This window comes from Chroicocephalus ridibundus, chromosome 2, assembly GCF_963924245.1.
Source record: "Chroicocephalus ridibundus chromosome 2, bChrRid1.1, whole genome shotgun sequence".
NCBI classification, from domain to species: domain Eukaryota; kingdom Metazoa; phylum Chordata; class Aves; order Charadriiformes; family Laridae; genus Chroicocephalus; species Chroicocephalus ridibundus.
In genome coordinates this window covers 3,518,453-3,546,130 of record NC_086285.1, presented here as the reverse complement: position 1 = coordinate 3,546,130, position 27,678 = coordinate 3,518,453, and the positions used below count along the sequence as shown (strand labels likewise).

At 46.3% G+C, this 27,678-nt stretch overlaps 1 protein-coding gene across 22 annotated transcripts in view; it reads right to left on the bottom strand.

The window, feature by feature from the left end:
* Nucleotides 1-27,255, bottom strand: part of OBSCN (obscurin, cytoskeletal calmodulin and titin-interacting RhoGEF) — a 200,494-nt gene extending 173,239 nt beyond the window's left edge. For all 22 annotated transcript variants that reach the window (XM_063324255.1, XM_063324262.1, XM_063324258.1 and 19 more), the window contains exons 1-5: nt 27,046-27,255; nt 16,865-18,012; nt 8,051-8,320; nt 5,560-5,820; nt 684-986 (exon numbers count right to left, since the gene is read on the bottom strand). In XM_063324255.1, the coding sequence (XP_063180325.1) occupies nt 684-986; nt 5,560-5,820; nt 8,051-8,320; nt 16,865-17,996 (1,966 nt within the window). In that variant the 5' untranslated portion in view covers nt 17,997-18,012; nt 27,046-27,255. The remainder of the gene's footprint in view (nt 1-683; nt 987-5,559; nt 5,821-8,050; nt 8,321-16,864; nt 18,013-27,045) is intronic.
* Between the last annotated feature and the right edge of the window lie 423 nt (nt 27,256-27,678).

Genomic DNA, 27,678 nt, shown 5'->3' with positions numbered 1-27,678 from the left:
TTCTTAGATTTCAGAAGGATCCTAAGGAGGACACCCAGCCTGCTAGTCACTTCTAGATATTGCAGGAAAACACAGGCACGTTCAGACAGCTAGGGAAATGGATGACACAATAACAAGACACGGTATAATCAAAGTCTGTGTGGATATTTTCCAGTTCAACGAATCAAAGGAAGAAGCAATCCCATTGACACAATGATTCTATGGGCACATCGGCACCCTAGAAATAAAGTAACCCTAAAAATTTCTCCTAGTAACTCTAACATTAAAGAGATATGGCCTGGAACTTGGTTTTCATGACAGTATGGTCACCTATAAATATTTTCTAGGTGCAAGTTTGATATCTCATTTATATATTGAAAATTATATTATAAGCCCACCTCAATTTTTCCTTACATATCAGATCTAGAAGAAGCGCTTACAGGCTTAAGTTCAATTGCAGAGAGCTCTGCCTCTCACACAGCCTGCTGTGAGACACTGGAATATCTCCCAGCTCTATCACAGAAATCCAGACACATTGATGGTCAGTGGTTGAAATGAGACAGGAGAACTAGCAGCGAAGGGAAAAAGGTTTTGCCGTGCAATTGCGCTATTCTCCTCAAAGTCATGGGAAACACCCACTCTTTAGAGCACCCACTTGGCAGATCAACACACACGAACCCGTTTTATGATGGTTTTGTGCTCACCAAGGTGCATGCTCCCCGGGAACTCCAGGTAGGGGCTCTGTCCGTAGGCGTTGACTGCAGACACTCTGAACTGATAGTCAGCCTCTTCCAACAGGTTGCTCATTGTGAACTCTGGGACAGGGACATGAGACTCGTGGCACCTCACCCAGGTGAAGCCGGTTAGTTTCTTGCGTTCCACGATGTAGCCATCTATTGGAATAGGGCGGTCAATCTTCGGAGGGGACCATGCTAGCGTCACTGAGGTTTCTGTTTTATTTTTCACCACAGGGTCAGCTGGGGGTTGGGTGGGAGGTTTTTTGGGAGCTGCACGAAGGAAAAAAAAAAAAAAAAGCAGAGCAAGAAGTTTATGTCAGAGTGAAAAAGCCACCGTGCCTCACTGGAAAAAAAAAACTAGAGCTTACTCTGGTCTGAAAGCTACTCTAGCTTAACAATCTTCCGTAAAACATTGATGTGAGAAGGAAAAGCAAGAGAATGGATAGAAGACGCTTTTGGGCGGCATTACACAAAGTTGTACAATACTCCTACCTCCACAGCTAAACATAAGTGATTTCTACGCAACATTACAATTGTCTGCACAAAGAGTCTACAATGAACAATTCATAGGCTTAAGTTTTCAGTGCTAGATACAGACCCACACCGCTTCCTACACAGCTCCTGCGCAAAGCAGACTAACACTCAGCTCGTTATTTTCACTCAGAAGATGGGTAAAACTACCATCAGAGGTTGCTCAGAATTTTGCACACCAAACTCCTGTTCCACTTCCTTGGTGTGAATCCAGGCTAAAAAAATAAAAGGCATCAGTGGGATTAGTCTGGCGAGGCAGCAGAACTTTGCCCCGCATCTACCAGCTTACTAGACATCATTGCGCAGGGATAGTTGCGCTAGTATTGTAAAAGTGTTGGTATTTATCTTCTCCCAGAATTTCATACACATCCATACACATCCCCACAGTCAAGAACGTAGATGTGCCCAAGAGAACCAATGTGTGGCAAGGCACCATTGCATCAGGAAAGAGCGTGGCAATATTTTGCCACAGATGTGGCATCCTGTGCAGCAATGGAAAACCATCCCATAAAAAGCAGTCTGTGCCAGGAGTCTGTGTCCTCCATTTCTTCTCAAGAACCTGTTCCAGTCGTACACTTAAACATTTCAGCCCAGATTCTCAGCAGGTTTCAACAGAGAACAGCTAAACATTGTACAACCAGGACATTTCAGAGATAAAAGACATGGATAAACAGTGCATGACTTTTAGAGTTACAGAGATCTCAGTTGCTTGTTACACAGGTTTCACTGTTCTCTGCAGCCGCTTTCATCTGGGCATGTGTCCTCTCTGCTCCTTCTGAATTTTATGCTATCACCCACTCAGAAGCTCTGCTGTAACTTTGTGTCCCCAAGAGTATCACTTGGGGATCTCTAGTTTAGTACTTTATGCAGAGCCAGTTTGGGGAATTAACTTCAAAAGGAAATGACAAAGAAATATCCCTACCATGAGCCCCTACGATCAATGAGATGTGGCTATTTTACGGAACCTGAGGTCACAAATGTATCCCTACAGGTATACGCACAATGAAGATTCACACTCACCCCCTCATTCCTCTTGAAACTTTGAGAGAAGGCTAAAATCCCATCAGAGTCATTCACTATGTTCTGCCACTGATACGGTCAAGAGACCAGGAATTATCTGATATGCTCTAGTTACACATCTACTGGCGTGGTAAAGGATTAGTTTCATTTAATTTTGGCTGCCTGAAAGTTAGGTGTCTGGTTCGAGCCAGTCAACCAGACTCCAACTGTAATCCCATGGAGAACAGCACACTCAGGAGTAATTCATCCCAGTTTAAAGAAGGTGTGTGAGACGGGTAAAATCATAGAATGGTTTGGGTTGGAAGGGACCTCAAAGACCATCTTGTTCTGACCCCCCCGCCATGGGCAGGGACACCTCCCACTAGACCTGGTTGCTCAAAGCCCCATCCAACCTGGCCTTGAACACTTCCAGGGATGGGGCAGCCACAGCTTCTCTGGGCAACCTGGGCCAGTGTCTCACCACCCTCACAGGGAAGAATTTCTTCCTAATATTTAATCTAAATCTCCCCTCTTCCAGTTTATAACTATTACCCCTTGTCCTGTTGCTGCCCTCCCTGATAGAGTCCCTCCCCAGCTTTTCTATAGGCCCCCCTTTAGGTAGTGGCAGGGGCTCTAAGATCTTCCTGGAGACTTCTCTTGTCCAGGCTGAACACCCCCAACTCTCCCAGCCTGTCCTCACAGCAGAGGTTCTCCAGCCCTCTGAGCATCTTTGTGGCCTTCTCTGGACTCACTCCAACTGTCCTTCTGATGTTGGGGGCTCCAGAGCTGGACACAGTACTGCACGGGGGGGGGTCTCACCAGAGTGGAGTAGAGGGGCAGAATCACCTCTCTTGAAATGAATCACACATTGCAGATACTCAAGTATTCATGAGTGTAGGGAAGCCTGTACAATGAGCCTAAATAAAAAAATCAGACTCTGGGACACCTGAACTGCTCTCTGCCTCAGTTTACCCATCTATAAAACGGGCATAGTAACAACGCACAATACTGACCAAATAATATATAAACATTGCTCGCCTGATAAATGCTATTAGAACCACCAACACCAGTCTTGTCCAGCTAATTGAAAAAGATGCAAACACAGTACACAGGATTCTTCAAGCAGATAATCAGATATGCGTGAAGTGTAAAAATAGGAAATCTCAGTGCGATACACTTTTCCTTCATTACATAAATAGACACAGAATTGTTTTGGGGTGCACAGTTACCAGCCTGTCAGCTACTGCTGCTCAGAGCTAGATGCCAAAGGTCCCATTAGTGTAGCATTAAGCTAAACACTAGACGCTGGAATCGGATCTCCTGACCTTACCATCAGAAACCGTAACGTAATATTTTCTTCAGAGATACCTGTTTGTGGGAAGGCAACTTCTTACCTTTTTCTATTCCATGAATCAACACTTGCTTCAGAACATAAACAGCAGAGTCCAAAATCAAACTGAACTTTGACATTCCCACCAAAGAGGTGTTTGGTTGGATGCTAAAGATTTCCAAATATCTTAGAAATTGTGACAATGCTAAGTGTGACACTTACCTCATTTTTTCCACATTTTAGCTCAATAGCACCAGAATGCCCTAACCACGTTCCGATAACACAGCAGTTTTAGACCTGTATTTAAAGATTTCTTTTTACCACTGTGTCCTAGTTTAGGGTGGAGCAGAGCCAACTCTCTGCTCAGTGAGAGACTCTTGCTTATATTTGTTGCTGTGGCAATCAGGGTAAGCTGACTTTGTTGTTTACCCTGTGGAGGGGTCACACCTGTGGGGAGGAGGGGACAGGACAGGTGACCCAAACCTGACCATTAGGGTGTTCCATCCCATCTGCCATGCTCAGTATAAAAGCTGAGGGATCAAAGGGTCAGTTCTTCATTGGCTGTCTTTCTTCAGTGGCTGATGTCTGTGGAGGATCCTGTCTGTTCATTTGCCTTGGATCCCTACCTGTGCATTTCTGAATTTAGTAATTGCAATTTGGAGGTGGTGGTGGGAGAAAAGAAAAATTATTCCTCCCAAATGGTAACTAGAATTGGTGACTTGTTCACATGCAAACTGGAACTGCAGCAGAGCCATAAACCATATGCAGTTCTCTGCCTTTAATGAAGCGGCTTTTGCCTAGGAATCGCAATGCCATCAAAATAAGGCGTCATAAAATCAGGCAAGTTCACCAAAATTTCATTTCAGGTCCGATCTCAACTACACTGCACCTGCTGCTACTGCTCTGTCAACAGAAGCCCTTGCTCAGATCAGGTGTGCCAGCTCTCCCCCAGTAAAGCTAATCAAGACAAAAATCCACTCTTTCAGCATAGTTCACAGGGTCTTCCCAACTTTGTCATGTCAAAGAGAGGATGAGTGAGGACACAGCTTTGTTGGTCTCTACAAAAGGGAGGAAACTATGTTTCCCCTTTTTCTTGCAGTTTTTTTTTTTGGTTGTTTTTTGTTTGTTTGTTTTTGTTTTGGTGGGTTGTTTATATATATATATATAACATTAATGCAAACAGCTTAAGAAGCTAAAAATCAAAGTAAGATGTTTCAAATTTGGTGAATGCTTGACTGCCCCTGAAATGCTTCATGTGTGTTGTGTAGATGTTCCTCCACAGATGTTTTTGCTTGCTAGAATGGAAATACACTGCCAAAAACGTTCAGGGTACCTATCTACTTCCCTATCATAGCCAGCATACCCTCAGGCTACCTCCGTGTCTCTGTAGACTCAAGACCTAGGGAAGAAATGGAATGCTTGCCAACTCACCCCTCCAAATCCTCAGCAAAGAGAGAGAGGGAAAGACAAGTGATCCCTATTTGCTAGAAGAGGTATCATCCCCATGGCAAGAATTGATAGATGCCCCTCAAAGAAACCAATGATTTTGGAAAATGGAGGTCAGCACATAGAAGGAGCACCCGCACCACTCCATGTGCAATGAAGTCAGGCAACTGCAACATATGCAACTTCCATGATGTTTCCTAAGCGCCTCCTGATGGGGAAATGGGGACGCACATGTCCCTTACCACATGTTTTACTTATCAGTTTATGTTCATTCCATCACGAAATGAGAACAGTACGGAGAAGACACATGTTTATGCCATGGTCTTTCCGCAGGACTCCTCTCTCTGTTCTGATCTCTCAATAACATCTCATAGCACTAGCGTTCAGGCTGTCAGCCTTTTGTGGCAGGCATTAAACCTTCTGCTGTCTTTGGACAACAAACCTACTATGGCAGTACCTAAACCAACACTGCTAACACGGGAGTACCTGCTTGCCGGGGAAGACACAACACCAAGGCCAAATGAAAATGAAGCTTACTGGTCACAGTGAATTGGGTAGTAGTCCTGCTTTCATCAGCCAGGAAGGCAATCTCACCAGCATCTTCCATCTTACACTCTCGGATGATCATGGTATGTTGCTTGCCAGAGCACGTGATGGATATTCGATCACTGGGTTTCACTTCTTCTTTATTTTTCAGCCATCGGATGTTCTGGCATTCGTTGTCCAGCTCCACACAGAAGATGGCTGTATCATTTACGAAGACCGCAGTCTTTCGTGGAAGTTTTTTAATGATGTTCCCTTTAAATAAGAAAGTAATTATGATCAGAAAACAGCAGATATTGAAGCCTCCAATAGCACTGGGCCACCCAGACTACAACAGGACTAGCTCTCACCTAATCAAAATATTGTAGACACTATGCAGACATCCCTAAATGAATTCCTAGGCTCTGAGTTATACAGAACAGATAATCCCAAGGACTCATTTTGGCCTTCAAAGAGAGAAAAATAATCTTGTTTGACTACAGTCGCTCATGTTTCTAGCCTAACACGTGGAGTCCGCTGTGGAGTAAATACAAGGTACGTGGCCTTGCCAAGAGCAGATTTGACAGTGATACAGCTTTCATTGCCCACATATGCTAGGAATTCAAATTAAAACTTTGCTAAAGTAGGTCAGTCTTAAACCAGACAGGTGTCTCATATGTCTTTGGGATTTTGCCTCCATCAGATGACCTGTAAGTTACGTAAATAAGAGGGCAAACACACCAGTCACCCGAATTAATAAAAAAATACACTGAAAACCTCAGATTTCTTTTTAGAGTCAGCACAGAAATTCACATACAATAAACTTCACTTACTTGTGGCCTTTGCGATGATTATGGCTTATTAGAATAACTTCAAAGTTACAAGATGTGACTATTCACAAGAAAGCTTGGACACAGCATCAGGAGACCACCCCGGTTGACAGATGGCTCCAGCCCTGGAACAGTCCCTGCGAGGCAAAAGTGCCCTCACCCAGGCAAAGCACCCAGAGCTATTTAATGAGAAGGAATGCTGAACTCCTCCATGAAACAGGAGATCAGGCACACGTTTCATGAGTAGGATTCAAGACCCCGATTCTCTGCTCATCCTCTCCAAAGCTTGGCCACGTGTCTGCTTCTTGCTGTCCTTAGCAGTGTCCCCGTCCCTGCAGCCCTTTGTGTCCTGCCAAGCTCTCACATTCTCCCAACCCCACCCTGCTCTCTCGAATCTTCTCTCCCCGGGGCAGGCACAGGGCTCCCCCAGGAAGGCTCTGCCTCCTTTCCCTCCTGAGAGCTCCACCTGGCTCAGTCACTCTCTTTTTTAATGGAACATGCCATAGGACCATAGCACAAACAAGTAAAACAAATACCAGCTGTCTTACTGGGGCCAAACACACTTACAGTGTTTGGCTGGTCTAGATCTAACAGAAGGTGCAACAAAAACACGTCTATCTGAACTTTCCTGTGTTTCTGGACTAAATTTCCCCTTCTGCCTCCACCCATGTGCACTCTCAACTCTTTGCTAATGATACAAAAAAGAATTTGTCATGGATGCACGTCACTCAGCTGTCTTGCACCAAGTTACGTAGCAGAGAATTTCTTCTGGTTTCACTGGGAGTAAAGGCAGTCTTCAAGTGAGTCAGGAAAGGTGCAATCCTGTAGCAATGACAGGTCTCCGATTCATGCAACATGTGAATGGCACCAGCATAAGCATCATTAAAACCAAAACTGCAGGGCCTGGAGTTGCATGGGTAGGTTCTTGTTCATACAGCCAGTCAGGGAGCTCAGAACTGATGGCCCCTTCTGCGGGTGTGCCTCTTTCTCTGCTGTGCCTGTCTACTGGCTGTGAGACTCCTACACCCTACCAGGATCTACACCTACTTGCACTTCAATCCTAAACCACCAGACTTGGGATATAGATCCATGTCCAGCTCATCAGCTTTCCAAACACCAGAGGACAGGTCTAGACGTGCGAGATCTGGAGCACGGATCTGGTTTCCAATCTGAAACCATACTGGTGCTGCATCACACATCGGACCATAAACCACAGCTGCTAAGCCAGCTTCCCGGTGTGGCCAGCACCACTCTCAGACAAGATTCACCGGACATCAGACAACATCTGAGCGAGACAGCACCAGGGGACACATCCAATGTGTGGGATCATGTTAAGGGAAGTAAGTCTACAATGTTAGGCTGCAGCTCGAGGATTTTTCCTTCTAGGAAGCCCCTTTAAGCATAGGGCCCCACCAGGTGACATATCTTGTGCAGCAACACAATCTGTCCCTGCTCTCTGACCCAGTGTCCCAGATACACCCTGGCAGGAGAGCCAGGGACACAGGGACCCACCACACGTAGCTCTCCTCTCACACTGTAAGGGAGTCTGCTGGTCTTCCCTGCACACATGCGTGGGGTAAACGCCATTCACTAGGTCAAGTCTGGAGCCTCATGCATGAATCTCACACTTTGTAGACGAGACTTGGCCAACCTGAAATAGCACAAGCCTTTCTTACCTTGGACAGACAACTCTGCGATGGTCCTGCTCCCTTCTTTCATCTCACAGATATAGACAGCATCATCGTCTGTGGTGACATTCTGGACAGTGAGCCGGCGATACGTGCCCTCTTCTTCAATGTTGTATTTCTTGCTCTGCCGGAGTTTGGTTTCCTCCTTGAACCAAGCTGTCTCTGTACTGGGAACAGGCACTTCACATTGGAAGGTGGCAGATTGCTTCTCCCTCACTTCAAGATCCTTCAGTTTTTCCTTGAAGGGTATTGAGGGTTCTTAAGAGGATAAAAACAGAAAGGAGAAACAAGAGTTTATAACAGTCTGCAGTAAGAGGCATGCAAATAAATTAGTCCATAGAAAAAAATTAAATTATAACACTCCTTGTTGAAGTACTGATTTGTCCTGAGCTACCATCCAAACCCATAATCAAGCCCTACACAGCAGGTCTTCTGCTCTCATGCAAAAAAACCCCTCTTAGATCCCAGCAGAAGTATTTTAAGGACTTATCTAAAAACGAAGCAGTATCAGTCTGAACTGCAGTCCCTGCCCCACCACAGAGGAGTTTGCTCTAATCCAAAGCAATGTGAACAAGTTGGTGAAGGATCTGGTTAATAAATTCTGCCCTTGTGGCCTGCTTGTCCTCCAGCGCGAACATCTCTGCACTGCACCCTGATGCTTAGTGGTGCCAACAAGACTAAGGGCAGGATGCACCCAGCCTGGTTCTATACATAGCAGCAGCCACTTCATCTCAGAGCAAAAGTCCTTAAAAGTAATCATGCTACAGGTGGGTAAATAGCAAACAAGCTGCTGGTAGGGAGAGGGCAGAGGGCAGCAATTCCAGGTGAGTGTGCGCAGCTGAGCTGGTCAGCTGGTGCAAGAACCAGTGTTTTAGGGGTCTTGCAGCTGAAGTGAGCTCAGCTGAGCCATCTGAAAGGGCAGAGGAAGATGAGAGGTGGCTGTGTACACAGGGACAGATGTGTAACTGATGGAGGAGTTTTCTGTTCTCCCCACCAGCATCAAAGGCTTTGTATCAGCTTTTATCAATTGACAACAAAAGAACTAGAGGAAGAGCCCAAGTCTCCCAGGTCTCTGCTTTCCTCCAGAAAAGGAGCTGCAGTGCTCCGGCTTAGGGAGAAACCAGAGCGCAGATCAAACGTGCAAACAGCTGCATGGCAGTGAGGGAAGACGTTTTACAAAGAGAACAATGTTTAATTCCAGTGACAGCTGCGCTGTGAAATCATCCTGATACCCCAGCACTAAACTGGAGAAAGGGTAGTTGGACTGAAGAGGACAGCCGGTGGTCACAGCCGTGGGGCTAGTGTCACAATCATGTCACAGGCTTGGATTAGACAGTGCTGATGCGTCACCACTCATGAGACGTCCCATCTTGACGTGTGCCTTCATCTTCTAATCACTGCTGCATCAACTCCCAGCCTTTTCCTGTGACTCCACTCTCCCTGACCACACACACGCTGCCCAGCTCATAATTTCATGCAGTCACCAGAAGTCAGCAATGCCAGATGTTTGTCTAGGAGTCAAACAGGAGTGGACTTCTCTTAGATTTATAAGCCCATGCACCCACGGTGGCACATCTGACTCACAGTCACGGTGCTCTAGGGGCTGGAGAAACAAAAATCGAGGCCCTTAAACATGCTGCATCCAAGTTTTGATGCCCAGGAGCCCCCATTTTGTAAAATTCAGATCTGGTAGATCAGCATCTAACTGAGTCTGTTACCTGCCCCCTCCTGCCCCACCATTAGGACAGGAGCTGCTATGGGAGCAGCGCTCCCTTTGATCTGGTTTGCTCTTTTCTGAACTCAAGCCCTGGAAACTCATGCATTCAGTTTTCATTTCATTCAGTTTTGCAGGTCTTTCATTTCACTCCATGTCACATAAACACCTCCAATTGCTTCTAGCTGAGCACAGCCTGGATAGAGATACCAGACCCTCAGAGACAGGACACCTGGAGGGAGCAATGCTATCCACTCCCTTGGTCATTATCCCGAGGTTGAAACCTGACTGAGAACCCATATGATACCTTTAGGAACAGGAAGGTGATTCTAACTCACCATGTTGACTTGGTTATTTTCTTAAAAAGTGTTTTGCCTTAATCCATCTCAATTCAAGGCAAGTCAAGGTCTTGCCTTGAAAAGCCTTCAGCTACGGTTACACAGACCTGCTCTGCCCACACTCCACGTGTTAATTATCCTTTTCTCTTTAACCAACAGGCAACTCGGAATCCTGCCCTGCAATCCCATGTATCACCTCTGGAAGCACCCCGTGTAGTCAGGGGGAACGAAGTCGGTTGTAATTCTCATGCCGTGGGAACAAGCAAGAGGATGCGATAAAGAAACGGTCAGTCAGAAGGACGCCAGCCTCTGGGAGGTGGATGCAGCATTGCTGTGTGAGATGGGAGGGAATCTGGAACTGACACTGAGAACACACGGACATGCCCAAGGGCCAAAAAGAAATAGGAGATGCACCTGAGGAGCACACAAGTGTATTCCCATACTTGGAGCAATTGGCCATAACATTAACCCCTCTCCCTTTACAGTCACTACGGAGTATCTAAGGTTAAAAAAAAAGAAAAGCTACTCTAGGAAAAAACTCTTAAATATGCAAACCCAGAAGAACTGGTTGACTCTCTTGTGTGTGTTGCAGTAACAGCACTGCTTTTCCAGTTATGGAAAGTACTGCAAGGCTATCTTTGGCAGCGTGGGGTCACAGATATCCGCTGAAGAGAACTTTGCTTTTGTCCTACTGACATGGGCACCCAAGTCTTATCTCACTCTGAACAGGGCTTCAGAGGGACAGCACCAGATAAACTGAATCAAAGCCTGGGATTCACCCACCACACAGCCTTCTTTTTTTTTTTGCTTTAGACATGTGAGAGAGGCTCCAAACCCCACCAGCCTCCTCTTCCAGAACGTATCTTCACGCTCTCTACATCCTCCAGCAGGTACCTGGTCAAACAGAGGGGTTGATTTTGGTCAGGGGACTAGAGAAGGACCATGGGGCTCTCGTAAGTAGGCATCCCAAACGATTTGTCTGGTCCATACCCAGCCCCCTGCCCAGGTCAGAGATGCTCAGAAAGGTGGCCAGGAGGAAACAGCGTTTCCAGCTATCAACAGGCAACCCGGATCCCAAGGAAAGATCAGGGAAAGGCAGGTGGCTTATCTTCCTTGTCAATAGCCTAATCAACACAGTTGGAGTATATAACCATATAAATTTTACATGAAGAAGATTTATTCTGCAAAAGGAAGCGTTAAACTTTGCACTAGCCTTTCAGTGTATTTTAACTAGCTAAATGTGAAACCAAATAAATACACTTATTCTCCCGCTGGCCAGCACAGACCAGAGGCCTCTGTTACTCTCTTTTCACCCCACGTTGCCCTGCAGTCTGCCAGATTTTGACATCTACATTGCAAATTCTCTAACGTAGGGATCCTCTCTTAACTCTTTGTACAGCACCCAGCACTATTCAGAAATATTGTGTGCTGTAGCACGTCGGGAAGAGCTGCTGCAGGTAACTATGTTATATTTGATCTGACAAACTCCATAAGTATTGACTGCTCATTTCTAAATACCCGTTTGTCACGTGTTACCTTTTCACAAGGTAATTCCCAACATAAGCTCATGTTAAGTACGACTCTAATATGGAAGGTAAAGCCATTTAGCTATCCTTATTATCCAAAAGTGTTCATAATATCTGAAAATGCCCTTGTAAGATAAGCAAAAAGTGTGTTCGGCTGAGGTTACATGTGACATAATTCTCACAGGGACCCTCTGTTTCAGATAAGAAGTGCCACCAACTCCTGTCTCTAGTTCCTATAAATACCAGAACTGATTAGAAATTATTTAATGTTAAGCAAGAAAGGTGATTTCTGATCTTTCAGTTCCACAGAAAAACGCTGATTTTGCTCAAAACACTCAATTATTCAAACCTCCTTTAAGAAAATCTAGGTGGTTTGTGTCAGAACAACTGGAGCTGAGACGCGATCTGCCCTGGTGCTTTTTGCAAGCTGTAGTTTGATGGTTCCCTGACCACATCCTTTCCTAAGGATGCTCTCCCAGATGGGATGTGTCTCCCACAACACAAAGCACTTCCAGCTCTGCTCAAGTCACCTGAGCTCCAAGTACATGTGAGTCCCAGGCCCCATGGAAGAGACAACTTAGACACAGCTGACACAGGCTGCAGTGGTGGAGAAGAAGGAAGAGGCACCTGAAACGTACGTCTTGCAAGCTGGAATCACAGAATGGGAGGGGTTGGAAGGGACCTCTGAGATCAGCTAGTCCAACCCCCTCGCAAAGCAGGGTCACCCAGAGCGGGTTGGACAGAAACGTGTCCAGCCGGGTTCTGAATATCTCCAGAGAAGGAGATGTCACAACCTCCCTGGGCAGCCTGTTCCAGGGCTCTGCCACCCTCAAAGTAAAGAAGTTTTTCCTCATGTTAAGATGGAACTTCCTGTGTTCCAGTTTGTGCCCGTTGCCCCTGGAGTCACCAGGCTCCACTGAAAAGAGTCTGGCCCCACCCTCTTGACACCCATCCTTTAAATATTGATCAGCATTGATGAGATCCCCTTCGCAGTCTTCTCCAGGTTAAACAGACCCAGGTCTCTCAGCCTTTCCTCATAAGAGAGATGCTCCAGTCACCTGAGCATCTCAGCAGCCCTCCGCTGGACTCTGTCCAGTAGTTGCGTGTCCTTCTTGAACAGGGGGTCCAGAACTGGACCCGGTACTCCAGATGTGGCGTCACCAGGGCAGAGCAGAGGGGATGATGACCTCCCTTGACCTGCTGGCCACACTCTCTTCAATGTACCCCATGAGACCATTGGCCTTCTTGGCCACAAGGGCACAATGTTCATTCATGCAAGAACAGTTCAAGAGGATGCTATTTCATGTAGAATCCAACCAAAAGTACTCAACAGTGATTTTCTGATCACTCCAAATCCACCATTACCTAGGAACATTTACTTCCACCAGAGCTCAGAGGTGTGAATCTGAATAGAAATTCTGCTTTGTCCTTGTAACATTTGGACTCCCAGGTCATGGCTTATTTTCAGTGCCCTGAGAGGTCATTTAAATTAATCTCTGCTGTCAGTGTGACCTTTTTTTTCTGACTGCACAGTTTTTTCTATTAATTCGTTTTTAGCCAAAGCAGAAATACTCATTAAGGCATATAATGAAGGCAATAATATTGCTAAAGAAGGAGAAATAAGAGATAAAATAAGAAAGCTACAAAAGCCTGCATACCGGGAAAAACATGTGATAGAAACAGCGAAGCAAACCCCCAAGAGAGCATGGAGCAAGAGCAGCTCATGGAGATAGCAGGAAACTCCAAGAGCGTAGACCAGCTGTGAATTTGGCTGTTTGGCTTAAGAGCATATTTCTCTAGAGTGTCATAGGCTTTTCTGGTTTGTCCATACCAAGCAAACTAGCAACGAGATGATGTTACTTTTTAAAAGCGGGTCCTGCTAACACATATTTTGCTAAGAATAGGTGCAGCTTGCAAAGAAGCCAATGTTTCCTTAACCTTCTCGAGGCATAACTGTCTGCTTGACCTGGTCTTCTCACTTGCCTACATTTCCTCTTGCCTATTCCTGGCCTTCTCATGGGCTCTCCATTTATTATTCCAGAGGCAAGTTTTGCCTCTGCCTAAGAAAAATGTTCCAGTGAGAGTAGGAATATGGACAATCCTTCCAAAGGGAGCTATCTAAGCTTCCATGGACAAGCTTCCATCATCTCATGCCTTTGGTCATCTTACTAATAAGTGTGCTTTACAAGTTTCTTTTTTACCTCCACATTTCTCAAGTTCTTTTTCGGGTCTCAGATGTGGCTACCATGATAGTGGTCATGCAAAATCAGTTCAGGCCAGAGAGGAATAAAGTGGTCTCAGCACTAGTCTGTTTTTCCAGCCTCTATCCTACTTGGTTTGCAACCTTTAACCTTTTCATACAGTATCTGATTACTGTATTCAGGGCCTCAGATGAACATTTCTTGGCCCAGGCCCAAGGATGGAGACCTGTACACTGTTTCTCACTAACTTTACACATGACCTTGGGACATCTCCAAAGCCTTCAGGAAATTCAAGTCGGTTATTCGTGTTCCTCCCATCCTCTCTGCTCTTTGGTTTGGCAAAAATCACAAACTGATAGAATCATTTAGGCTGGAAAAGACCCTTAAGGTCATTGAGCCCAACCATTAGCCTCACACTGCCAAGTCCACCACTAGACCACGTCCCTCAGCACCACATCTACCTGTCTTTTAAATACCTCCAGGGATGGTGACTCAACCACTTCCCTGGGCAGCCTGTTCCAATGCTTGATAACTCTTTTAGTGAAGAAATTGTTTCTAATATCAATCTAAACCTCCCCTGGCATAAAGGTTTACTCTTGGGCAGTATTTTCTAACTTCTTTCACATCTCATGTTTCAGCGTATGGCTTGTGATTTTATCCCCGCTCTAGACACTAGAATACAGCACATTTCCAAATCAGAGTAATCAATTCTTGGTTTTCCTTAATTGTGAGAGTAACACTCTGCCCTGTAGTCTCTCCTTTGAGATTTATTTCTGATTCACTACATTTCATTTAGGAGCAGCTCAAAAATGTCATTTTTTTCAGCGCAATGATCTCTAAGGCACGGGTGCGGCAAATGCTTACAAATGTGTTGAGTCTCTCTGTCTTGGATCTAGATCAACAGGATGTAGGAGGCAAGCTAGAGGGGACTTTTGACCCACACCCAGTCCTATGCCCTGAGATACGGCTAAGAGCCACCTTACAGATATGATGCTGGGCTAGGTTGTCTTTCTTTAAATTATTATTACCTTTGAAAGACCCATAAATATTCTCACTCAGATTCCTGTGTTGAAATTCTGTGAACCAAAATGCCAGAGCATATTTAAATCCATGAAGATTGTCTTTCTTGGTGCCTGTGTGTATAGAGACACGCTGCGGATGCAGCCTCAAAGGCTCTATAAATACGCTGTTACCTGCAGAAAGACCAATGCAGCAGGCGCTTACCAAGGGTGGCTGCTCAGAGAATTTAGTCTCTTCTGCACGACTGAGCAAAGAGAAGGTTGTGTGGCAAGATGATCTACCCCCCTTAAATATGATGACAGATGAGCTAATGACATCACCAGTGGCACAAACAACAGAATTAAAAGCTCTCTTCATTGCTACATCATTCTGAGCTGCCTTTGGAGGGCTGAGAAGGACTTCTGCTGACACAAAGGAGAGTCGTTATGCAGGGCCTAATTATAACCAACACACATAGATTTTCCATGGCAGCCTTGGCCTGGTCAGAAAGCCCAACATGGTATAGTATAACAAAGAAACAGACCATAAACATTTCCACTTAATCCCTCTGACTCACAGGCATCTCTTGACAATGGACATTGATAAATAACCTCTTCCCATGGTGCTTGCTCCCAAACCTGCTGCTCCGCATGCTTTCTCCATCTCCTTTGGAACAGGTTGCACCCATTGGGAATAATCAAATAAGCATGAGCAGAGGGGAGGGTGTGTGGCTTTGCAAGACAGGTGTTGGGCAAGTAACAAAGCCTGAACCATCCTTAAGGTGAACACACACCCAAGGGCTAGATTGGGTCTTCAGCTCTGAGTCCCAACTCATGAGGTAATCACAGCTTTATGGAAGAGGACAAATGCCCTTCCCAATACCACTCAGCACCTCCAAGGGATGGCAATGAGTGGGACAAGTGCCAGCGAGTTCCACGGATCAGGTGTCACTGATGGACTCGGGGACTGAGTCACTGATGGGAAAGACAGTGAGTGTGAAAGGAGAGGTCCAGAAAAGGGAAACCAGAAAAGCAAATAAAATCTGACAGTCTTAAAGGCAGGTGTGAAACACAGGCTGTTCCTACTCATTTGGATTTCTAATTTGTTTTGCTGCCAGTCAAAAACATCTGTTTTGGCACTCAAGTGGCAAAGGCTTTTACATCTAAGAGTTAATTTACAGGTGCTGCCTGGGTTGCAAACTGCCTGCTGTAACCTCGCCAAATGGGAGAGCAGCTTGAAAATGCAGAGCTTCCTTTGCGAAAATATGCGTGTCGCATTTTTGTCACCGTTCTGAAGAACTTGATCTGACCTCCACCAGCATTGAGGGACCTTCTGAAGGCAAGTCCATCACCCCCAACCACAGCAAACAGAGGCACCCTGGACCTGGTAGAGTTCTGGGAACATACAAGGACTATATGTCATCCGCAACACAAGCTGGGAAAAGGCTGAAGAGGCCTGGCAAGACCTGGTGGGTCACTCCGTACATGAAAACTGAGATGGACTGTAATTAGACTTGGAGTAGGTCCCCCAAAGGATCCAAGGCAGCCTGACACACTCAGCTTGCAGGGAGGAGTTTCCTCTGCCCCTGCTTAAATTGCACACGCGTTCCTGTTTGACTAAACCCTGTGGTGAATATAGAGGGTGAGATGGGGCTTTAGCTGTCCCTGATCCAGAGGATGCTAACAGATCTCTTAGATTACCATAAAACCAGCGGGGATGGGAGCTTTAGAGATCTGGTTCATCCCAGATGCCCCACAATCAGATACTTCTACATCATCCATTCCTGACCGATGCTTGTTTATTGCCCTTCCTAACCCCCACCTAGTGAGGAGACTCTCTCCCCACATCACCTATTCCAGCACTTAACCCCCTTTACAGATGGAGGGCTTTACTCATGTCTAATCCACACTCCTTTACAGCAGTTTAGTTGTAGACGTTTTGTTCACTCTCCCACACGAATTTGGACACGCATCACCTGTCTCCTTGCAGACATGCCCACCCTGGTGAGAAACATAAGCACCCACCTTTGACGGTGACAAGCACGGAGCTGTACGTCTGGCCTGCCAGGTTGGAGGCTGTGCAGGTGTACAGCCCGTTGTCTATCTGCTTGCAGAAGAGGATCTTCAGCACAAAGTTCTCCTGATCATCCTCATAGATGACATGTCGCCGCCCTTCCAAAATGACCTCATTGTCCTTCTTCCACACGATCTCTGGCTTGGGCTCACCCGTCACGTAGCAGCTCAGCTTGGCGTGCTTCCCCTCCGTCACGCTGCACATGCGTGTCAGTGTCCCAAAAGTCGCATTGCGGGCCCCTTTGGTGGTAAGTCCAGCTGCCCTCTCATAATCCCGGGAGAGGCTGTAGCCGATGCTGGACAGCCCTTCTGCTGCGGAGTAAGACTGGGAAGATGTTGAATCAAGAGCCCCGTGGGAGATGTCCATCTTCCTGATCTCCTCCCGCCTCTTTTGTAAGTGAGACAACAAGGATGACGTCTTGCCGCAGCTGGTATTGAAGTGGCTGCTGCTGCCCGGGTTGGAAGAGCCCTTCGTTTCCACCACCAGCGCAGCCGAAGCACTGGCGGAGCCGATGAGGTTCTCTGCCCGGCAGGTGTAAGTGCCACTGTCCCCCATCTGGGTACACTGGATAGTGAGAGCATTTGACTCCCCAGCAGACTCGATCTGGAAGCGTCCAGCATCAGCCTGGTTCCGCAGGTATCTCCCATCCTTCTCCCAGTTCACTGAGAGGGGGGGGCTACCCTGGACTTTGCATTTGAACATGGCATCTTCCCCCAAGGTTACTTTGATGGAGGAGGGCTTCTGGATGAAATAAGGGGCTGACTCTGTTACTGTGGTCTCCTCTCCAACTTTGATGCTGACAGCTGCAAATGCTTCCCCAATGGTGTTCTTGGCCCGGCAGATGTATTGGCCACTGTCCTCCAGGCTCAGATCATAGATTGTTAGCCGATAGAGATCCCCATCTTCTGTGGTTTTAAACCTTCCCCCAGACTGGACTGGAAGTTTATCCTTTTCCCAGCTCACAACTGGGATGGGGTTTCCAATGATCTGGCAGCTCAAGGTGGCATCCTTCCCCACAGACACCATGAATGCTTTAGGCCGGGTCAAGAACCGGGGGACTCCGCTGAACGAGCTGTAATCCATCTTGGTTTCCTAAAGGCTGAGAAATAAAAAAGTCAAGAAAGAGCAGATTAGGTGGTGCAGACAAAGAATTGCTGCACTTCCATGGTATCAGCATGTTTGTCGTTTACAACAGTCACGTTTTCATTGTCCTTCTCATTATGGGTGAGAAGGTCTTGGAATATTTTATGTCTTGCAGATTTCTTAAATTTGAGCTCAATAATTTGAAACAGCTGACGGAGAAGGTATCTTGCTTTCCCACAGGAGTTACTGGGTAAGACACAAGTCTTTGGGCAGCTCATACAGAAAGAACACGACGGTCCCTTCTCAACTTTGTCACTAGGAAAGTCATCTGCACTAATGCTATGTAACATACGGGCTATTTCTGTAGCTACAGAGAAAGAAATGGACATTAAATTCTGAGATGTGTCTGCCCATCAAGATACCTTCTCCTTCACGCTCATCTCCTCTTCCTTTTCATCTCTCTTTTTGTATCTCATTGCCCTTGCCTTTTTGCCAGGTTAGATGGGGCTTTGAGGAACCTGGTCTAGTAGAAGGTGTCCCTGCCCATGGCAGGAGGGTTGGAACTAGATGGTCTTTAAGGTCCCTTCCAACTCTAACCATTCTATGATTATTTTTTCCTTTGTCCTTGCCTTTTTTTTTTTTTCCCCTCCAAATTCTGCTTAGACAACATTCTCCATCTCTCCTCTTGCCCCCTCTGGTCATTACCCACTCCTAGGCTTTTGTTCTCTGAATCATGTTTGCACAGACCTTACAATAAACCCCTTTCCTGTAGGGGCTGGTCTTTAGGAGGACACATAGACCTGCCTGTCGTATTATTGATGATATTTTCTCTTTATCCCAGTTTCTATTCAACACAGCCACTGAGACACAGCTTCTTTGATGGTGATAGTAGCTGATGAGTATCTATGGCTTATATACAGCCTCATCCAGATGGTGTAGGGCCAGACACAGCTGCGGCGGGGATGGGTGTTTGTGCACATCCATGGCTGGATGCGCATCCAACACGGAACCGCCACGGGGAATGCATGCAGCAATCCAAACTGTGCCAGACTTCTCCAAAAAAAACCAAAAAAACCATCCACATGGCTTAGGGCTTACAGGAAAGCCGTCTCATCGCCCGCCTATTCTCAGCTGCTCTCAGAGGGACCTGTGCACCAGCCTGCAGCTGTTTAACGGCATGGACCAGCTGTGTTCAAAGCTAAAGCTCATGGCAGTTCTGGTGCCATTGTGTCCCAAGAAAGTCAAAAGCAAGCAGCGGCACTAATCTTTGCTGCCATGTTCACTCACACGCGGAATCTACCCACCCCTGTGCAGCTGGAGAGCAATGTGACAGGGATCACCACCTTCAGGGTCCCCCTGAAGTCCACAAAACACACAAACTTTTCTTGCTTCTTCACTGCTCCTTACGAGCACTCCTGGGTGTCCTTCCCCTTCTGCTGGAGTGAGTCTACCCCTAATTCTCCGAGAAGCTCTTTTCTGTGCATTGGCTAGCAATTACTTTGATAAGCATAGCGCAGCTAAAAGCCTGGTCTTGACGCCATTAGCACCAGTAACTGGGCACCAGCTGACACCCCCTGGGAGCAGGATTAGACCTGACAGTAGTGCTCTATAAGGAGAGCAAGCATCCCAGCTCAAAGCCTCTCTGGAAGTCCTACTAAAAAACTTGAGTGCATTTGGGTCCATTTCTCTCTAAGCTACTATATCTCTTTGGTCTCATGATGCCAGACACTCCTGTCCTGGCAAACTCATGCAGCTCCTGCCTGAGCTACATGAACGGTCTCTACTCGGAGGTGATCTCAGTGCTGCTCTCACATCCGTGCTTTTTCACCTTCAAAGTGCCACACAAAGCAAAATGACCAGGGCACTGCGTGTTGCAGCTCAGAAAGGAAATAATAACCAGTCACCGCGACAGAAATATCCTTCTTAATCCTACAGCAGTTTGGCTTCCCTGCTGGCCACAAATCCACCCACTTGCTTACCCAATGGCCGATGCTCTCACAGTCTCCCCCCCACCTCCAGCAGAAACCAGTAGGAGCAGGCCAAAACCCTGCTTTCATTTCTTGAGTCACCATTTGGGCAGAGGTTTCATTATTTTTTCCACCCTTCTCCAGCTCCTGTTGACGTGCAAATCACTAGAGGGACCAGGGAGAGGGGGTTGGATTGACCTGCTGCATGACCTTGGGGAAAATGCTTATTTTCCCTGTGTCTTGGCTCCCCCCTCTTTTCTTCATATCAGCACAGGGACTGTCTCACAAGTAACTATCTGCACAGTGTATATATGACAATGTACTTGCTGGAGTATATGACAAATCATGCATGAAAATTAATAACAGATCACAATCTTTCATTCTATTTACTCTGCTGGGGACTGAAAGACACAAACTGACGTTAAAACTAAATACTGGGAAAGTAGCGGCACAAAAACACAAAACGGTATTCATTATAATCATTATTACCATTGAAGATGGAATAGCTGAGCTAATCTTCAAACTTCATTTGGGCCACAGATCTAAGGCAGCAAGAAACAGTCTTCTTTCTATATTTAACAGGAAAAATGTACTACTTCTTATCCTGTCCTGACTCTCACACTCCAAAGCACATATGAAACACATAAAAAGCAGTCAAAGACCTTTCCATTTAGAGAAAATTCATCTTTTCTAAAGTAATTCACTTTTGGTTGGTTTTTCTGTTCGGTATCAAGCAAATTTCATTATTCAACCAAAAATCTTTAGAAATTGAAGAAAATGTTTTCAAAGTTTAAACCTGGAAAAAAGACAGTAATGGGGGAAAAAAAAAATCATTCTTAGTAAATACTAACAATGCAAAGAATGATTGACTTGCAGTCATTACTGCTAAGACCAACTGACTTTCTGTAGAGTAGTTGCCTTCATTACTAGTTGCAATGAATGTACAGAACTGGTTTTCCCTTGGTCTCAAACTGATCTAGAAATCTGTGAACTCATTTGCACTTCTTTACTCCCTCTTACTACCTTCAACCTCTGTCCTCGCTTGAGCTTTAAAATGTGTTTTCCATAAACACTTGGAAAGCTGCAAGCAGAGAAGCTGCATGAATGGTTAGAAGACACAGATACACGCCTTGGCCTTCAGCCAAAGTACACTGAAGTCAGTGGAAATTTCCACTGAAGTCAATTGATTGACGATCAGAGTCTTCTGCTAATTTGGGGAAGGACCATTTCAATGCTCGAGGCGGGGATGCTGGGATTCAAGTTCATCTCTGGAGAAGCCAGCAGTAACATTCACTACATTAACCTAGAATTACCAATCAAAACACAGACCCAGAGCTCATGTCCTAATATTTCCCAGACGTTAGCTTGAATTTCAGGCTGCACCGTGTCATCAAAGTGCTTGGATCCATCTTCAGAAGACACTGCCATGTCTCATCTCTCCTTGCTCCCTAGTTGTTTCTGACACATATGTCGCTCTGACTCATTACCAGCTTCAAATCTATTGCATCAAAAAGAGCAAAACCCAAAGTTTCTTCACCTGGTCCAGTGGGAGGTGTCTCTGCCTGTGGCAGGGGGGTTGGAACTGGAGGATCTTTAAGGACCCTTCCAGTCTAAACCACTCTGTGATTCACTTCTGCTTTGAAACAGGCTCTGCATAACACAGAGAAGTGCCTGGAGCACAGAGATGGCTACAAACACAAAAAGTTGCCTGGTTGGGAGCCAGCCAGTGACCTTTGAGCAAACAGTGGCTTCCCTCAAACCCCCTGGGTGCAGTTTTCCTTGCCCACTCCAAAGGAGATGTACCCATGCCTGGAGGAGAGCTCTGCTGTGTGGGAACGTGGTGGGCACTCTCCAAGCCTGGCTCTTACAAGAGTGAGAGCAGGAATGCTGCTGACTTCCTAAAGCTCTTGTGCATCATCCTCCTCCTCTGCCCTCCTGTGCCAAACAGTGTCCAAACAAGCCCCAGCTGCTCACTGGTATCTCTGATAGTCAAGAGCAGTTAAAACACAGGGAAGCTGCAGCATCAGGTGCCTTTTGCTTTTACTCCTGAAGCAGACTGGTGCAGGAAATCCTTCCAAGACGCTTCGTTCCAGTGGCCATAGCCTCGAGGTCCAGCTTCCCTCTCCTACTGCAGTGTTTGCTACTCGCGTCTCTCCATCAGGTACAAGCCACTGTGTCCACGCACCTCCTAGTGCAAGGTGAAGACCCCATGTCCAGTGCCATAATCTACACCGCACCTCACTCTCCACCAACTTTCACCACGTACCCTCCCACTTAACACTCCTAATGCCCTTATGAGTGTCCAGGGTGCCAGAAGAAAATCCAGGCATCAGTGAAAACAGTGAGTGCTCATCAGTATTATTTTAATTTCTGCTACGATAGGAAAGTAAAACAGGGTTTATTCCTTGCTCTGCCACTGCCTTACTTTTACAATCATCAGAAAGTCACTCAAACTCTTGTATCTTCAGTCCCTATCTGAAAAAGGGGATAAACCCCTTGCTTTATGGGCGCTGAGAGCATGAAATCATAGAATCATTTAGGTTCGAAGGGACCTTTAAGATCATCAAGTCCAACCATCAACCTAACACTGCCAAAAACCACCACTAAACCATGTCCCTCAGCACTACATCTACCTGCCTTTTAAATACCTTGAGTGATGGTGGCTCAACCTCTTCCCTGGGCAGCCTGTTCCAATGTTTGATAACCCTTTTGATGAAGAAATTTTTCCTAATATCCATGCTAAACCTCCCCTGCCGTAACTTGAGGCTGTTTCCTCTTGGCCTATCACTTGTTACTCGAAATCCTAACTTGTGGCAAGGATGAAGTTGCTTTAAGTATCTAAAACTCAGGCAGATCAAACCATTTAGATAGGCTGCACTAGATAAACTACATTTTATAAGTTTAAATGGGATAAAATGCCTCACATTAGATTAAGCCAATAAATAGATTTAGGAGTTAGAGGGAGAGGATAGCTTGTGGACGTACAGAAAGGACAAGATTTAATATTTCTATAGTGTAACCCATTAATCAATTTATTAAATAATGACACTAATTCAGATTCTTTACATGTATGTTCAAACTTCAAAAAAAGAAAAAAAGTAACTCTCTGCAAGTGCCAGGACAGCTCCCTTGGAAGTGATAGGACAGACAACAAAGCACGAATAAACCCAGTCAATGCAGATGCCCTTTCCAATTAATCTCAGACATTTACCAGCGTCACATTTCTCCTTGTAATCCCCCTGTGATTAATCATTTGCAGGAGAGATCACATTCCCATCTGGGTATTTCTGAGCACGCCGAAGGCAAAGTAGCAGCACTTGGAATTTTACTTAGGTCTTTATTCATTCAAATTTTCACTGGTTTATGTTTGAGGGAAAGAGGCCCAAGAATACAGACCTGTCAGATAATGCAAATATATCAAATCACTGCCCAGGAACCAACACATGGCGATGCAGCCAGTCAAGGCCTCCTACCCACCCCTCTCCTCACTGCTTTCAATCTCTGCCCTACATCTGCTTCCCCATGGACAAGCAAGCCAGCCCCTGGCACTGGGAACGACCTTGGACTACTCCAGTTCCTGCTGGACTAGTCTGAGGTGGCGCTCATCAGGAGAATCATCAGGAGATGGAGAGTCCTGATGGTGGTGCCATCACTCTCTTGACCTCCTGTGATTCACCGTGCTGTGCTGGTTGATGGGTTGGCTCCAGGTTGCTTCATCAATGCTGAGCTGCATCTGGAAAGCCTTCAACAACCTCTGAGCAGGTAGAGGTCCCACACCATGGCACACCACCCCCCGAGCAGTCAGCAGCCTGTGATGATGTTCTCTGGCATGAGAGAGGACAGGGGTGACAAGTCATTCTCTGTCCAAGCCTTTCAATTCAATTCAACAGTCAGAAAGGGAATCCTGTCCACCATGACCCTGGGCACAAAGCACCGTTCCATCCACCTCATAAAATATTCCCAAGACAAACACGTCCACGAGTAGCACACCCGCATAATCAGAAACCTGGAGGATGTAAAGCCCACACGAGCGCAGACACCTAAACCTAAGAGACCACTGAAGTCCAAATACAGATCAGGAGCACAGAGGTTCTCTCCGACACCACGTTAAGCCTCATGCCTGCTTGCTCATTTTCTCAAGCCTCTTCTACCCGTTCTTTGCCCAAGCGGCAAACTACTGATCTGGGAATTTTTTTTCTTGCATTAGAGTTCACATTTCTTGGCCTTTCTCCACAACACCAACTGCTACGCCCTGCACTCTGTCCTCTCCTGGTGGGAAAGGTAATATTGACAGGAAACCTCCCATCTCTGGGTCCCCAGCTTTCAAAGAATACCACTAAAACAGAAGCTCTAGATAAAAATCAAGGCAGCACTGGTATTATTGCATGTCTGCATATGTTGTTCCATCTAAAAACAGCAGGAAACGGTGTCTGTGGGTGGGAAGGGAAGTTGACGGGTCACAAAATGGGAAGTGTGGATTTCCTTTGATGTTTAAAGTTCGGCTGAGGGAAAACAGCAGTAACCCGGCTGCCCTATTACTTCTAAGAACCTCCCAGGGAATAGACATTGAAATAGCACAAGTATTCAACGTCAGCTGCAAGCTTAGTGACATCAGATGGGCACGGACGGACGCCTACAAGCCCTTACACCATGCTTTAGGGGTGAAATGCACTGCTACATGCCCATTACGTCTCTAAATCAGGTGTAAGTAGAGACTTGTGCCCGTGCACTAATCTGAGATGGCAGAATTTATCTGATGCCCCTTTCATCAAAGCAGGAACAGTACCTGCCATGGAGGAGCTAGACTCAGAGCTTAGCTTGGGCTACTCTAAATTCCACTTCAGTGAGGGACAACTGATTTTGGCATGTTTAAAGGTCATTTGATGAGCAGATGGAAGAGCTTTCTGTGGTGACTTGGAGGATCGATCTCCATGCGCTGTAGGAGATGTCAGACACAGAGTACCTGCCATAAATTAAGCCTATTGCAATAAGCTTCTAACTCAATCCAGAGTAAGGCTTGATTGCATTCCCTGCCATCGACTGCCTCCATAGGAAGCCAAAGTCCACGGAAGATGTGAAGGGAAGTTTCAGAGCAGATCAGTGGCTAACGTGGTGGTAAATTCGGTGAGCAGCCCTCAGCAAAGAGATGGGTAAGATCAAGGCAAGACAATCTTACATTTATGACCTTCAGGGGAGGACTAAATATGCTCCAGCTGCCTAGGAAGGGACCTGCACCACCTCATGGTCCCCGTATTAATCCTTCATCAATAACCTGAACATTTCCAATGACTGGAAAGAAACAAGAGAGTCAAACAAGCCATTAGAAAATTCCAGTAGGAAACAAGAGCAAAATGCACAGTTTGTGCACAGCACCAAGCAAGTATATACTTAATGTAAACCATGGGAGACTGAAGCCGTTTAGATGATTTATATGGTTAAAGCACATAACTTTCCTCTTCGCTGTAGAACTCACCCCTTTTTTAACCATATGGCCAGGAATTAGTTCCCACCAACACGCCAGTAGCTTCAAGAAGCTCCATGCAAAGAAGGACTTCTTCCTATTTGGTCTTTGCTACAGCACAGGGGCTTCACTTCAGACTCCCCCCTCGATGGAGCTACAAAACAACCCCAGAAACTTCCAAAGGACTAAAAGTGCTCAGATCAGCCCCTCTAGACTCCACGGCAACATCTTTTCCTTTTATTTTTCTGAGCCTAAAGGCACCCAGGCTGCTCTGACAATGTGTAAGAAAAGACTACAGCACAGGGGAGGTCTCAGCGTACAGCGATGCTCATTCCTGCTCCATGGGGCAGGAGGCAAATGGAGGAAGAAAACAAAAAATCTGGGTTTGCCACCCTGGGGACAGAAAAGGAGCCATGTAAATTCAAGCAATTTCATCACAAACTTGACCCAGGTGTATTTTTTTTTAACACTCAGTCCCTGGAGGGAAACAGCTACGGCAGAATCCCAGCTGTAGGTGCAACCGTGTCTGCTCAGACGACAGACAGACGGACAACTTGAGCCAGGTGAGTTTTAAAGATCCACAGAAACAGTGGGCTCGCACTGATTTATTTTACATTATTGGTCTTACAGTTTAGAAGGCCAGACTTTTACATGTCTGAAGCCGGCAGCACTATGGTACATGTGCACTAATGCATGTTTCCTCTCCACACGCACACATGCAGAAGCGCATGTACCTTTCTCTCCCTTGCACGAATAAAACCAGCACTGAACCAAATAATTCCAACTCTTAAATCCTTTGCTTAACGCGGAAAAATAAACTCGCTTATATTAAGCTAGAGACACGGCCTCCAGTTTTAGCACATGTGATTTCCTATGTGGGGGAGTTGCAGGATCACAACTCCCTTAGGGACAAAGAATCCCCTTGGTGACAATTAGCAGCAAGGCTCCAACTTAAGCCCTTGTATTTTAACAAGTGGACGTCATTGTCATTACAGCCACTCCACCCCATTGAGCTGTAGGGCCGAAAATAGCCTCAGCTGTCGGGCTCCATCTCTCCCCATCTCTCAGCAGAGCCATTTGTAGAAATGCGAGGAGGGTGGGGGGTTGCGGTGTGAATCGGTACTGACACCGCAGAGAAGCTCAAAGGAAAAAAAGTCCTTGCCAAAGAGAAAAGCAGTGCTGGGATTATGCCCTGGAAATAAAACTTTTAAAAACACTCCTTGCTGCCGCCTCTCCACAGGAACCATATTTTTCCCAGTCTCTCCATGCTCGCTGCTATCTCCGATTTGAGGACAAAATATAACAAGTAGAATCAACAGCTTTAAACCTGATTTTCCTCTCTTTTCTCCTCTCTGGAGTTTGATCCTTCTGATAATATTGCCAGAAACAATTAAGCAAATCAATCCACGTTCGGTTCAGACCAGAAGGAGGATGGATTTACCACCTGTACCTTCAGCTCCACCTTCAACTATGTTTCATAAAGCAAGACACACTCCAGCACAGTAACACTGACATAGAAACCACCTCAGCCCGCCCTCAGCTACTACAAACATCCTCCACTTTCTGCTGGAAACCAGCGTCCCCAGGTCCGCTTCTCTTTAGCTAAAGGTTTAGGTCTTACCTGGAGTCTTCTTCTCAGAGCCTGAGGAGAAACAAAGCTCTAGGCAGGGTAAGAAAAAGCCGATTCCTACTGAGATGAAGGAAGGGGGAAGGAGGAAAAGGGGAACAGAGGACATGGGGAGACCATGTTGGTTTTGGTTTCCCCCCCTCCTTTCCCCTCCAGGAAAATAAAACAGAAACCCCAGTGGTGGCAGGGACGTGCAGCAGAAGGTCCCCCCAAGTCCCCTGGCAGTGGCTTTGCTGCGGGGGGTTAGGCTGTGCCGCCCCTCCTCCGGGTTCTCCTCCTCCAGTCAAATTGCTGACGTGCTTTGCTGTCCCTCTGCAGCCCAGCTCCAAAATAGCTCTGGGTGTCATTTACCGGGGAGATTAAATTTCCTGCAGGAGAGAGGCGAAAGGGCATCGTTTTAGGGACTCGTTGGGACACTCCAGCAGCAAGGGGGGAGGAAAACCCATCAGAGGGGTGTGTGTTTGGTGGTGTGGGGACAGCCTGCAGCAACAGGGTGGGTCAGAACCACTCCTCAAGAGTCCATCCCAAAGCCAAGTGACAAATGTGACGTGGGGACGCAGGAACAGGCAGCTGACAACTTATCAGTGTTGCACGCTGGACGGGAGTTCTTTTCCAAAGGCATCGGAT